At 42.2% G+C, this 15,185-nt stretch overlaps 1 protein-coding gene across 1 annotated transcript in view; it reads right to left on the bottom strand.

The window, feature by feature from the left end:
* Positions 1-15,185, bottom strand: part of ttc23 (tetratricopeptide repeat domain 23) — a 108,426-nt gene that overhangs the window by 31,252 nt on the left and 61,989 nt on the right. Inside the window, exon 7 of the mRNA XM_069902236.1 lies at positions 1,957-2,134. Within this exon, the coding sequence (XP_069758337.1) occupies positions 1,957-2,134 (178 nt within the window). The remainder of the gene's footprint in view (positions 1-1,956; positions 2,135-15,185) is intronic.

Genomic DNA, 15,185 nt, shown 5'->3' with positions numbered 1-15,185 from the left:
GTGATTATTCTGTGATCTTTTTATTTATTCAAGCAGTGCTGCTTGTCCATGTTAGGAAGAAGACTAAGTGCTGGTAATGCTTTAAAAAAAACCAGAAGCTAGAAAGGGGAATAGAGAGGGATAGACCTGGAGGAAAGGAGGCACAGTGGTGGGAGAGGAGGGAGTGGCTAACAGAAAGCAGCGTGTTCAATTTTAATGCAATCCTGTTAAAGGATGCCCAGATGAAATTTGCGAGTGGTCCAATTTCTCCAATTTGCGAGTGGTCTTAGTCTGGCAGTGCTCAAGCCCAAGGACAGTCCTGTCAGCCAGGGCATGGGGCAGGCCAGGGCCACCCATTTCAGGCCCAAAATGTCTGTAATATATCTTTACCTCCTGTGGACGCTGCAAGACCAGCTGAGCTCCTCCAGCATCTCCGTGTTTTTACTACAATCACTGCATCTGCAGACTTTTGTGTTTCACTCAAATTAGTAAACACTCCAATCATATAATGCTTTCAGTGACAGGAAATCCCAAGAGATTTAGCAGAAGGGCAGCACCCTCTGAAGTGCAGACATTATTGTCAGAAATTTGTATACATACAAAAACCCTCAAACAATGCGAGATTGACCAGAGAAAGTGATGTTGGCTGAGGCAGTAAGTTGTAGCTGCAGGAAATTGTGATCATTAAATCCAAGTTTGAAATGTGGTACTTCTGAGAGTGGAGTATCTCCTAAACCAATCCAAGTCTGAATTCATATGCACCGCAATTACTCTTTTGGACATCCCTGATCTCACTTGCCAAAGATGGAACCTGTAATATTAAACTGCAGTGTTGCCTGGAGTGTCCAGTGTCTGATCCCACCCTTGGGTGTGTCTACGTGGAACTTGCACACTCTTCCCAAGACTGGGTTTCCTCCCATATCCCCAAGAGAAGTTGGAAGGTTCAATGGCCACAACAAGTTACCTTGAAGGCAGGCAAGTGGTAAAATACAAAATTATGATGGGTATAGATGGTATATATGCAAGCCGGGTTTTTCCATTGAAGTTGGGGGAGATAAAAAACTAGAGGACGTGGGTTTAGGGTGAAAGGCGAAAGTTTAAAGGGAACATTGGGGGCACTTCTTAACAGAGTAGTAGGAGATGGAATGAGCTGCCAGCTGGATTGGTAAATGTGGGCTCAATTTTGAGATTTACATTTAAAATTTAAAAATTTAGACATATTGCATGGTAACAGGCCCTTTCAGCCCACAACCCTGTGCCACTCAATTAACCTACAACTCCCGGTACATTCTGAATGGTGGGACGAATCTAGAGCACCCGGAGGAAACCCATGCAGACACTGGGAGAACATACAAACTCCTTACAAACAGCGCGGGATTTGAAGCCAGGTCAGAGGGCTCGCACAATCATTGAGGACCCCTTGCACCCCACACATCTTTCAGTTGTTCCCGTCGGGGAAGAGATCCAGGAGGATAAGAGCCAGCACCACCAGGCTGAGGAACAGCTTCTTCCTGCGAGCAGTGAGATGCTGAACGACCAAGGGACTGCTCCCACTAACCCTCCGAGACTCTCATATTTATGAAATAATAAGTATTATCTATAAATGAATACTTTTACTGCATATGTATTGTTTGTCTTTGTTATATCTGGTTGAGTGACTGCATGTTTTGCACCAAGGACCTGAGAATGCTGTTTCATCGGGTCGTACTTGTGCAATTAAATGACAATAAACTTGATTTGAAAAATAAGTTTGTTGGAATAACCTAAAAGGGTGCCCTACTGAGCCACATTACTTCATCATGCCCAAAATACCACAGAACACTCTGGGAATACTCACCAGGTCAGGCAGCACCCTCAAAAGAAAAAAAGAATCAAGGTTGATCTTTTATCAGAACTGGAATAGATGGAGATAACTCGAATCGACTGGTGTTATTGGCCTCGTGCCCAATTCCCTCATTGTGCCAGCTGAATCCCTACCTGCAAGAGGTACTGTAAGCTCACATCGTGGCCACTTCTGGCCAGCTCTGCAGCTGCCAAGTCCTGATAGATGGAGACACACACCATGCTCTTTTCACCCTCATCTAGTTGCACCAACCAAAGCGCTTTCTGGTAAGATGCCACAGCCTTGTCCCATCTTCTCTCCTTCATGTGGAGCCTGGAGAAACAGCAAAACCTATTTAGTTGCAAGATCATTTCTGGCCTGTTCCTTTTGAGGGATTAACTTTGTAATAGAGGGAAGCTTGTGTTGGTGAATTAGAAATTTGATGAAAATGGGAATGGAGAAAATTGTAAAATGAGTTCAGTCACTTTACACCTTTGCACAACCCAAATTATTCCATATGACCCTTTCTTTTTAAATTTAGGTGCTGAGAATCCAATAACTTCACTGGAGATTGAGTGGGCTACCACTTTGCCACGTGCCCACCAACCACTGTATTATATTTAAAATCAGCAAACGATATTCAGAGTGCAAAATATTGTTATCAGACGCGTGTATTCTAATGTTGCTTTGTGACTTCACCCTATCTCTGTAACCTCCTCCCCTGATCTGCACTCCTCTAGGATCGTTTCATTCCACCAATTCCATCTCTCCATTTCTGGCAGTGTGCCTTCAAGTGCTGAGAACTCAAGTCTAAAATTCCCCTCCCAAACCTTTTTGAGCCTATCTTCTTTTACGCACTCCAATTAAAATGACCTCTTTAATCCTGCTTTTGGTCTCACAATCTTCTGCATCGTTCAAGGTTTGTACATTAATTGGTGTATTTGCGCGTCATGGGCTCATGGGCCTGTTACCGTGCTGTATCTCTAAATTAAATTTAAAAATAACTTGCCTAAAATTTCCTGTGAAGCAAGCTGGATTTTCTTTTACTACAAAGAAAGTGATACACAAATGCTGCATGGTGGCTGTAGTTACCGAACAGGAGGATGCAGCTTTGCTCAGCAATTAATTTATATCTTTCATTAGTGCAGGGGACTAAACTAATCAAGTTCAAGAATTTCTCAGACCTGAAGATAGCTCATTTGGTATCCGAGGAACTTATGGAGGACAAGAAAGAGATATAATTCAGTCAGTTGAATGTTCAAATGCACACTGCCTCCATTATCTCTAAACAAGATACTTAAACAGGTGTCTACTCAATGCAATAAGCAACTGGTAACCTGATGCTGGTTTACTGCTCTTACATGCCATTTTTGTTTAGATTAATGTTAGACTTCTGCAGGATAATCACCTGCTGATTAAACTACTGGTGTGATCCATGAGAAAGTTGAAGTGCTTGGATCTGGCATTTGATCAAAACGTCAAACTACCAAACAGCACAATTTCCGATGTAGAACCATAGAACATTACAGCACAGAAACAGGACAATTCGGCCCTTCTAGTCTGTACCGAACTATTTTTCTGCCTTGTCCCACTGACCTGCACCCAATCTACAGTCCTCTGTTAAAGTCAACCAGCGCTGTAATGAAACAAACAGCACAACCAAACAGCATACAATCACTTCTTTATCGTCTTACGCTAGCGGGAGTAAGGAGTACAAAGAAAGAGTGAACGATGTAACTCGTTCCCTGCATGGAACCTTACTCAAAGAACACAATATTCTTGCTCAGCTTATATAGTCCTTTCGATGGGTGCCTACATGCAGTTTTTAAATGTAGTTTGAAATGTTTTTTTTTACTTTGGCAATCTAATGTTTTTGCTACTTCTGTCCTTCCCAGTTTCTGTGATTTACAGTAACTTTCTGATACACCGTATCTCTTTGTGTAATACTCCCGTCCCATCCTAGTCATGCTATGCTCTGCAGTTGAGGACTGCTTAAACTACTAAAGTATTAACCCTTTGTTGGCCTACTTACCACTGCAGAAGCCCCCTTCCCATAACTCTTTATACCTCCATTTCACTCTCATCCATGCACCTGTTCAAATTCTTCTTAAATGTTAAAATTGAGCCCACATTCACCACTTCAGCTGGCAGCTCATTCTGCACTCCCACTACTCTGTGTGAAGAAGATCCCCTTTATGTTCCTCCTAAATTTTCTCCCTTTCACCATTAACCCATGTCCTCACCTACCTTCATTGGAAAAAGCCTACCGACATTTACTGTCTATACCTCTCATAACTTTAAACACCTCTATCAAATCTCCCCTCATTCTTCGATGCACCAGAGAATAAAGTCCTAACCTGTTTAACCTTTCCCTGTAACTCAGTCTGGGCAACATCCAGTAAATCTTCCCTGCACTCTTTCAATCTTATTGATATCGTTCCTGTCGTTCGGTGACCAAAACTGTACACAATCCTCCAAATTTGGCCTCACCAATGTCTTATACAACTTTACCAGAACATCCCAACTCCTAGAATCAATATTTTGATTTATGAAGGCTAATATGCCAAAAGCTCTCTTCACAACCCTATCTACCTGTGACACAATATAGATCTGACGGTGAGACGGATTCTTGCATTATCACCTCAGGAAATCTGTGTTGACAGACAGTTCACTGAAAATGGGTTTTATACAAATAAAATATTTCTTCTAAAGATTAAGGTCCTTACAAAGGAGCAACATAGGATGAAAACTGTTTTTTGTTTCACCTCTGCAGATCAGATTTGAGAAGAACATAAGAATGCCAACTACCTGCAATCAAACTATTACCTAGGGAAATGAGATATGGGCAATAGATGATGGCACAGCCATCAACATCTGGAACCTGAAAATTAAATAGGAGAAGCTTTCGGTCCCTTGAGTGTACCCTACCATTCATCGGGATTTTGGCTGAACCTCCATCTCACTGGGATTATCCAGCAATATCCCGTAACCCTCGCTTCCATTAATGTCTGGTTTGTATTTTTTAATGCACATGGTAACCAAGAATCCACAGCCCTCCTGGACACAAAATCCCAAGGACATCATTGTCTGAAGAAAGAATGTTTTCCTCACCTCAGCCTAAAACTGCCCACCTCCTATTTTATGGACTCCCTCAACCAGTGGGATTTTACTCCCTTTCAGAAGTTTTTAAAAAAAAGTTTCCATGGATCCTCTCTCTATCTTCTGAACTTTAAAGTCCCTGTCCAATCAATCTTTTTCCTCAGTCAAACTCCAGCTCAGGACATTTCCCTTCCTAATTGTTTGCTGACATTCACCGTTTACATATAAGCACTTCGAGATTCCTTTTAACAATTCCTCTGGAACTGCTCACACTATCCATCCGAGACTCTCATTTTTATGAATCAATATTTATTTATATACGTGAACACTTGTCCTGCATATGTATCATTTACCTGTGTGTTATGTGTGATTGTGTGACTGCGTGTTTTGCACTGAGGACCAGAGAACGCTGTTTCATCGGGTTGTACTTGAACAATCGGGTGACAATAAATTTGACTTGAACTTGAATCAGCTTTATCCAATCTGATGTAATTTCACAAACTCTCCGCTTTTCTGGATTTTTTTTGCATCAATGTGGGTGACTTGCATTTTTCTACATTATATTCCATCTGCCATAATCCTTGAAGCTGTGTTACATTTTTCTCTGCACTCAGTTATGGCTATTCGAGCTCAGGCTGAGAGTCAAAAACTGATGTGTGCATTGCTTAGTTACTGGTCATGCTGCTGTAGCACTAAAAAGAGTTAAAAATGGAGGACTCGTCCCACGATAGCTTCATTAACTGTGTCTCAGGTTCCCGAAAGGAGCTGGCTAGAGTTCCAATCACAACAGCTGCAATTGTTCAATTTGCTTCTTATGGAAATCTAGTTTGGTTTGGAAATAAATTCACCAGTTATTAAAAAAGTATTGGATCCTCAGCCCTACACCTGAAAGCAAACCTTCTACTGATGAACAGAAATTATGGACTGAATTAGTTTATTCAATTGATCTCCCATGGTGCTTGACAAAATCATGTATTACAATTAGGTAGATCCTGTACATAGAAGACCATAAGGCCAGCAATAGGCTATACAGTCCAGAGTCTGCCCCACTATTTAATCATGAGTCAATCCACGTTCTCACTCAGTCCCACTGCTTGTCCTTCTCCCCATAACCTGTGATGCCTTGGCTAATCAAGACCCTATCCATGACCTAGCCTCCGCCACCACCTGTGGAACCAAATTCCATAGATTCACCGCCCCCTGGTTCAAGAAATTCCTCCACATCAGAGCGACGACCTTCAAACGTGAAGTTCTGCCCTCTTGTCCGAGGCTCCCCAACCAGTATCTGCTCATTGTATCCAACGCTCTGTCTCCATGCTGCCAGTTCTATCATCAGGTAATAACACTTCAAATGTACTTCACAAAAAGGAAGATAAGGCCACTTCTGATCCTATTTATGTTCTTCATTGGTTGCAAAATGCTTTGGGACGTGAGTATTGCTATGGAATCTAAACTCTCACTTATTATATATTCTAAGTCCACCCAAGAGAAATGACTCAAAAAGTTATCTATTTTTTTTCCCCCACTGCTCATAACCAACTACAAGCTGGATTTCCTGGTTCAGGAAGCCCAGATGTAAATTTGTTACGATCTCTGAAACAATAGGCACAGCCACCCCTGCAATTCAATTCACTCACAGCCGCCCCTACATGTTTCAATGTTTCTCCTCCCACCTCCTCACTTTACTCCTCTCTACCCCCATCCCTCTTTCACTTTGCACTCTCCACTCCCCATCTCTCCCCCCCTCCTCCTTTCCCTGCAGTTCCCTGATTTATATTTTGACTGGAGACTCTTCCATCCATCAGACTTGCACTCTTTCCGTCAGACTGGGGAGGGACCAGGTCCATTTTACAGTTAAAGGCACAGTAAAACTACATTCTTAAATTTATTTACAATACTGTACGGTAGAAGGCAATTCTGCCCATTGAAACTCATGTCGCTCAATTACACCCATTAACCTACAACCCTACACATTTTTTGAGGTTGGTATTAAGACACAGATATTGATGATCATTCCTCAGTCATGTACAAATTAGGAATAGTCTACTAATTATTGATTATTCTGGCATTGATCACATCAGATCAGATTATAACTTGAACTTGCATTCCTATCCACCCCTAGTAATCTTTCATTAGCCTCCTGCTTATTTCAGAATCTATTAATTTCAAAGCTTTCAGAGGTATCTGGACCAGCTGGAAAAATGGGCTGAAAAACGACAGATGGAATTTAACGCAGAAAAGTGTGTGGTGTTGCATTTTGGAAGGACAAACCAGGAGAGGACATGGTAAATGGTAGGGCATTGAGGAGTGCAGTAGAACAGAGGGATCTGGGAATAAAAATACACAATTCCCCGAATTATGTCATGGGTAGATAGGGTTGTAAAGAGACATGGTAAATGGTAGGGCATTAAGGAGTGCAGTAGAACAGAGGGATCTGGGAATAAAAATACACAATTCCCTGAATTATGTCATGGGTAGATAGGGTTGTAAAGAGACATGGTAAATGGTAGGGCATTAAGGAGTGCAGTAGAACAGAGGGATCTGGGAATAAAAATACACAATTCCCTGAATTATGTCATGGGTAGATAGGGTTGTAAAGAGAACTTTTGGGATATTGGCCTTCATGAAGCAAAGTATTGCGAATAGTAGTTGTGATGCTATGGTAAAGTTGTACAAGACATTGGTGAGGCCAATTTGGAGTACTGTGTGCAGTTTTGGTCCCCTAACTACAGTAAATATATCAATAAGATCAAAAGAGTGCACAGAAGATTTACTAGAATGTTGGCTGGACTTCAGGAACTGAGTTACAGGGAAAGGTTCAACAGGTTAGGACTTTATTCCGTGGATCATGGAAGAATGAGGGGAGATTTAATATTTAAAATTATGAGGGGGATAGACAGATTAAATGTGGATAGACTTTTTCCACTGAGGGCATGTGAGATACAAACCAGAGGACATGGGTTAAGAGTGAAAGGGGAAAATTTAGGTGGAACATTAGGGGGAACTTTTTCCACATAGAGAGTGGTGGGTTGTGGAATGAGCAGCCAGCTGAAGTGGTGAATGTGGGCACAAATTTTAACATTTAAGAAAAAGTTGGACAGGTACATGGATAGGAGAGGTATGGAGGGCTATGGACTGGGTGCAGGTCAGTGGGACTAGCAAAATAAAAATGGATCGGCACAGACTAGAAGGGCCGAAGAGGCCTGTTTCTGTGCTATGGCATTCTATTGTCATAAAGTGTTTCCTCTGCCTGTTGAGAAAGGGATTCCACAGGCACTCAGTGACTCTCTCTTGCTTCTCTTTCTCTGACTGTAAGGGGCAATGCCTTATGGCAGACCAAAGGAAATTTTGTATGATATTACATTTTCTGCTTTATTACACGACAACCCACACTCCTGTTCGGCTCCGAATCATGGGTCCTCTACCGGCACCACCTACGGCTCCTAGAACGCTTCCACCAGCGTTGTCTCCGCTCCATTCTCAACATCCATTGGAGCGCTTACATCCCTAACGTCGAAGTACTCGAGATGGCAGAGGTCGACAGCATCGAGTCCACGCTGCTGAAGATCCAGCTGCGCTGGATGGGTCACGTCTCCAGAATGGAGGACCATCGCCTTCCCAAGATCGTGTTCTATGGCGAGCTCTCCACTGGCCACCGTGACAGAGGTGCACCAAAGAAGAGGTACAAGGACTGCCTAAAGAAATCTCTTGGTGCCTGCCCCATTGACCACCGCCAGTGGGCTGATCTCGCCTCAAACCGTGCATCTTGGCGCCTCACAGTTCGGCGGGCAGCAACCTCCTTTGAAGAAGACCGCAGAGCCCACCTCACTGACAAAAGGCAAAGGAGGAAAAACCCAACACCCAACCCCAACCAACCAATTTTCCCCTGCAACCGCTGCAATCGTGTCTGCCTGTCCCGCATCGGACTTGTCAGCCACAAACGAGCCTGCAGCTGACGTGGACTTTTTACCCCCTCCATAAATCTTCGTCCGCGAAGCCAAGCCAAAGAACACATGACAACAAAAGAATCATGAATTATTCTCACGAGGATGTTCTTCAGATGAACCAGCTGAGGTCCCCCAAAGAATTAAATACCTCTACAGTCAATCTAAAAGCAAATTAAATAAACTACCTCAATGTGGTGGGAGTATAAGAAAACTTTTGTTTAAAAGGAAGTTTTTTTTTCACACCATAAATCACATTAGCCATGATATTCACTATTTCTTTTTCACACATATACAGTGACTTTTAAAAGGAAGTTTTTTTAAATAAAAACAATTTCTTAACTTCCAGCCTTGCAAGCTAACTTTCCCTTCCAACAAGGCCAGGGAAACAAACTTTTGGATTAGTGCTGATCGTTCTCCCCTGTGGGGAAGTGCATGTACACGAGCAGCGAAACCCAATGAATGATTCTCTTGTTTACAGCACCAGTTACAGTCCATGGTGAATGAACTCTTGCTGAGTGACCTCATTCTTTCCCTGAATGAGTAACAAAATAGAAAAAATAACTTCTAATTCTCTTTGAGATGGGTATAACCAAACTTCCAAGCACAGAACCAAGTCCAATTTACCCTCTGTAAGTTCATAGCAAATATTCATTCAAATATGGTAGCTAGGGATAATGTGGCTTTGAGCATCAGAGGGGAGAAATGAGAACAGCTATCAATCTTGAAACTGAGAAAGACAAAAGCTGTAGATGCTGGAATCCTGCTCACAATTTAGACAATATCACTCAAGAAAATAGGAGCAAGCTTGCCCTATCATTCAAAGTGATCAGGGTTGATTTGCCACAGGCCTCATTTGTGTAAGTTTCCCCTGGCCCTCGATACCCCAATCTTGCAAAGCACCACCTGGCTTCCTCTTTAAATACCCTCAATGATCTAGCCTTCACCACCCTTTGGGATAGAAAGTTCTAGAGATTCGCCACTCTCTTTTGATAAGACATACAGCATGGTAACAGGCCCTATTGGCCCACGAGTCTGCATCACCCAATTGACCTACAACCCTGGTAAGTTTTGATGTGGGAGGAAACTCCACGCAGTCTCTGGGAGGACTTACAAACTCCTTAAAGACTGCGCTGGATTTGAATCCCTGTCCAAATCACTGGCACTGTAGCAGCTTTATTCTAATCACTACACTATTGTGAAATTTGTCCATAACTTGGTTTTAAATGACCAACCACTAATCTTGTAACTATGTGCTCCCATTTGTGATCTTCCTACTTGTGGAAACATCTTGATATCTACCCTGTAAGTCCCCTCAAGATCATGCACGTTTCAATAAGGTCATCCTTCATTCTTCCAAATAACATTTATCCATTAGAGCGGTTGTTCCCTGAATGGGTTAAGGAAAAAAATCTCTGGTTTTAACCAGGCCACTAAACAAGTTCATTATCTCTCACTGACGCCCTTATCCACATTTCTTTGGCAGCCTCCTTTTCCACTATCACATAATAAAGGAATTTGCTGCCCATCAGCTCTTTAGGAAAGAGACAAGTGGGAAATAAACTGCTGAACAAAGGTTTACATTTTCACAGTACCAACACTTTCAAAATAGAGAAAACCTGGATTTACACAGCTAATGGAGAGAAGCAGAAAGGGGGTTAGAGAGGAAAGACTGGTGAAGCTCTTGAAATACTCGGTTATTAACACGACTCCCCAGAATACAAAATAGTACAATCAAAATTATTCCCTAGAATATAAAATGGTTCCACCTGTAGACTTCCTTATCTTGGGATGTACAGCCAAAAACACCCAATGAAGTGAAATCTAAACAAAGAGACTCAGAAAATAACCATAATTACATACATTTTTTAAGTGGTCATGACTGAAATGTCAGAAATAAGGCAACCAACTCACACTCAGTAAGATCCCACAAACAGCAACGTGACCAGATAATCTGCCTGCTGTTGAAGGATACACAATGCCCAGAACAACTCTTCAACCCAATCCCATAGCATCCTTTCAATCCAATGGCCCAATTTTGGTGCTTCACCCAAATGCAAGTGTCGGAATGACATCAAATAAATCCCAGAAAGCTGTTCAACACCCTCATTCAGTCATTCTCAGTGAATGTGCCATAATAGTCCCACACCCAAACACATAAACTTCAGTGAAATGGCACTGAATTATTGTATTATTTGAAAGTGCTCGGATTATCAAAAAATTCTCGTTAAGTACTACAGTTTAGCTCAAGTTCTTTTTCTCCCCATTTTGTCTCTTCTAACACTATGGGATGGCAGCTTCTCAATATTCACCCTGGTGTAAGTGTCTGTTTAAGCTTCCTGGCCCTACATTTTATGTTACTGTCAGTGAAACTTTAAAATCAAATGATTACTAATGTCAGCCCCCAGCATTCTCACATTATGATAAATATAATTTCCATGTGCATGAACATTTTCATTCTCGGTTGCCAGGAAACCAAACAGGATACTCACTTATTTATCTTACATGGAGTTGGACAGTGCTCCTTCTGGCTGCTCACTCAGAGATTATACCTTTCTGCACATGTACAATCTGGAAGAGGGAATTCCATTAATGTTGAAAAATGAGGCACTGTTTATAGGTTGCACTCAAAAGTAGGACAAAAGAGTCACGTGAACAAAGAAATGGTGTATATGTGAACTGGCCAGGTGGATGAGTGTGGAACTTTGCAGTGGGTCAGGAATATTAAGGCACAATGACTCAGTGAGGATGTTACTTTATGCTGCTCTCTGGGATTTTTTGAAGGCGTTCTGTCATTTTAAAAGTCCACTTGCACACTTCTTAACGTGAAAACTCAAGCAGCATTCAAGGAGAGATGTGAAAAGTTAATGTTTCAGGTTGAAATCCTGCCTCAGGACATTGTGTGAGCCAGACGGGTTTCACTGAAAATCCAGTAGTTTTGTGGGCACAATTACGAATGGCATTTTAAAATCCAGATTTACTTGAATTTAAACATCCTGGCGAACACAAGACAATCCGAATTCCTATCTCGAGATCACCTGTCCAGATTGATCAGTTGTTAAAGCAGAAAAATAAAAACGAAATTAGCATTAAATTATGTTTTAATCTGTGACAAAGAACACCCTCCTCACTGAAGGAAATGACTCTGGAATTGTATTCAGCACCAGGCACCCTTTATGATGCCTAATGATTGAGAGAACATAGAACAGTACAGGCCCTTCAGCCCACGATGTTGTGCAGCCAATAGAAACCTACATATCAAACTTATCCTTCCTGACCTTGCACCCATTTCCCACTATTTTTCTTGTATCCACAAACTTTTTTTTAGATGTTCCTATTGTACCAGCCTCCACCACCACCCCTGGCAAAGCATTCCGGTCACCCATTAATCTTGTAAAAACTTATCCCTGATGTCTCCCTTAAACTTTCCTCCCCTTGACTTATACAGATGTCGTATAATTTGCTACTCTTGGGAAAAAGATACTTGCTGTCCACCCTATCAAAATGCCCCTAAATATCTTGTAGACCTATCCCCTTTCAGCCTTCTTTGCTCTAAATAAAAAAAGCCCTACCTCTGTTATCCTTGCCTTGTAAGGCACCCTCTCCAATCCTGCCACCGTCCTAGTTAATCTTCTCTGCACCTTCTCCATAGCTTCCACATCCTTCCAGCAATGAGGTGACCAGAACTGAATGTTCATGTGTTACCACTCAGGTAGCAAGTTGATGATTGTCAGCTGCACAAGGTATGTAAAGCAGAGACCATGCGCACCCTCATCAAAAAATGAATAATTAAACAGAATGAAAGGCCGGTGGGGTGGGTCTTGCCTGCATTGTCCCACATCTGGAGGGCTATCCTACCCAGTCTTTCTTGAAATGCAATCATGTCACCCAACACTGACCAGGAATCAAACCGTGACCTTTTGGTTTCCTAGGCTAAGTTTACTGCAGTCACCAAGGGAGCTGTTCTAAAAAGGTTTGCTATTTGTGTTAAACTTAGCTTCTTGTACTCCTACCTCAGGAGAATGCACTTCATGTTACATACTCTGACTGTGCCCATTCATGCCTCTGTCAGCTCTCCAATTAAACACTGCTCTTTCACCAGTTCAGCAAGTTTTCCTTTGCTAAAGGATACAGCAAGTCCTTGAATAACATTATAGTAAAACGACCATGAAGGAAACAATGTTGATGAGAAAAAAAAATTAAAAACCACGGTATTTTACTGCAATATAAATTTGGTTTTGTTTAACATCGTTTCACTTGAAGTAGCACTTTCCAAAAAATTATCAAAGTCAAATGAGGACCTGCCGTATGTTGAATTCCTTTCAAAGCCCGCTGCTGAACCAGCAGTGTGTTCCAGATAGCAAAATAGGGCAAGACTATTGTACCAACTGTTGTATCCTCTAGACACCAAGCACGTGGTCAGCCTAATCTTTCCAATACTGTTCCATTTTGAATACATCTGCACGATCTTTCCCTAACCTTCTACTTCTTGCAAACGGGATTTTGTGAAGGTGCCAACTGATGGTTCACAGGCGTTAGTGAAACTGTGAGTCCCTCTCCCCCCTCTAAAAATAACTTTCTATTTGCCCAACACTTTAATGAATCTCTCCCTGTGCAGAAGGCTGGACTAAAATTAAAAGTTGTTATCCTGGAAACACTTTGAACTAAGCAATTTGGATCGGGCTGAAGACCAATCCATCACCAAGGCTGGTGTTAATAGTGCTATCCGTTACTGTATCTGATGTCCACAGCCCAACTCAAAAGGTCAGTTGGTGGTTTATGAATCCAACAACAAAAATTGCTGCATCATGAAGCTCACCTTGTTGGGTTTGCAGAGGCTACAGAGAAAGTTTATTTCAAATTTTTAAATCCCAGATTTCTAATCCACTTTTGCAGCTTTTAAATAATTCTGAAGAGCATCAACTTTCAATTATCCGCAAGTGGCCCACACACCCAAACTCTGGAGAGTGTCCTAACTGGGCGGTAACTGGTTCAAGTTTATTTATCATCCGATTGTACAAGTACAACTTGACAAAACAGCATTCTCCAATCCTCAGTGCAAGAATATGCAAACACACATCCAGACAAATTATACATATTCTGTCTGGCTATACAGGTATAAATATTGTTTAATAAATAGTAGAGACTCAGAGGGTTTGTCTGAGCAGGTCGTTCAGCATTCTTAATGCCTGTGGGAAGAAGCTGTTTCTCAGCCTGGTCGTGCTGGCTCTGATCCTCCTGGATCTCTTCCCTGACGGGAGCAGATGCTGTGTGCAGGATGGTAGGGGTCCTCAATGAACAATACCAATAGATCATGTTGATGTGGAGAGGGAGGCCCCAGTGATCTTCTCTGCTGCTCTTATGGTCCTATAGATTGACCTCTAATCCAATGCTCTACAGTAGGGGTCTCCAAAGTGGTCAATGAGACTATCCAAGGGGTTGAAAAATGCCAGGGGGGGTCAATAAATGGCAGGAGTGGGGGGGGGGAAAAGAGTCAATTGAACTTTTGGGGGTCAATAGAATTGTAGAGTCGGAGGTACTCGCTCCTGCCTGAGAGCCCTAGGTCACTTCTTTGATGCGGACAGCACCACACCAGATGTTGAGAATGGAGTCACCGACGCCAATTCTGAAAACTTGGACCCAGTTCCGTTTGGCCTCTTTCCAGCCAGAATCAAAAGTTTTTTTTTTTAAAATCACTTGTTTGCTGAATTGACAGATTTGTTACTTGGCAACTGGGGTGGCAACAAAGTTTGGGTTGTTGCTGGGAGGCCCAGACACCATGCATATGGCATGCAGTTTCCCTCACTGCACGTTGACTTCATTCTATTTATTTATTTATTTTGTACATGCCTGGAGGTCTATGAGGGATCAAGGATTCCATGAAGGCGTCAATGGTCTAAAAGGTTTGGGGATCCCTGCTCTACAGCAATTGTACCACACTCTGATGCAGCCAGCCAGGAAGCTCACGATAGAGCTCCTGTAGAAGGTTAACAGGATTAACATAACATAACAATTACAGCACGGAAACAGGCCATTAGGCCCTTCTAGTCCGCACCGAACCAAACACCCCTTTCTAGTCCCACCTCCCTGCACAATGCCCATAACCCTCCATCTTCTTCTCATCCATATACCTGTCCAACCTTTTCTTAAATAATACAATTGACTCCGCCGCCACTATTTCTCCCGGAAGATCATTCCACACAGCTACCACTCTCTGAGTAAAGAAGTTCCCCCTCATGTAACCTCTAAACCTCTGCCCCTTAATTCTTAACTCATGTCCTCTTGTTTTAAACTTTCCTCCTCTTAACGGAAATAGTCTATCCACATCCATTCTGTCTATC

The sequence above is a fragment of the Narcine bancroftii genome, chromosome 11 (assembly GCF_036971445.1).
Source record: "Narcine bancroftii isolate sNarBan1 chromosome 11, sNarBan1.hap1, whole genome shotgun sequence".
In the NCBI taxonomy this organism is placed as follows: domain Eukaryota; kingdom Metazoa; phylum Chordata; class Chondrichthyes; order Torpediniformes; family Narcinidae; genus Narcine; species Narcine bancroftii.
The sequence above is the reverse complement of the archived record's forward strand: the minus strand, read 5'-3'. Positions and strand labels throughout refer to the sequence as shown.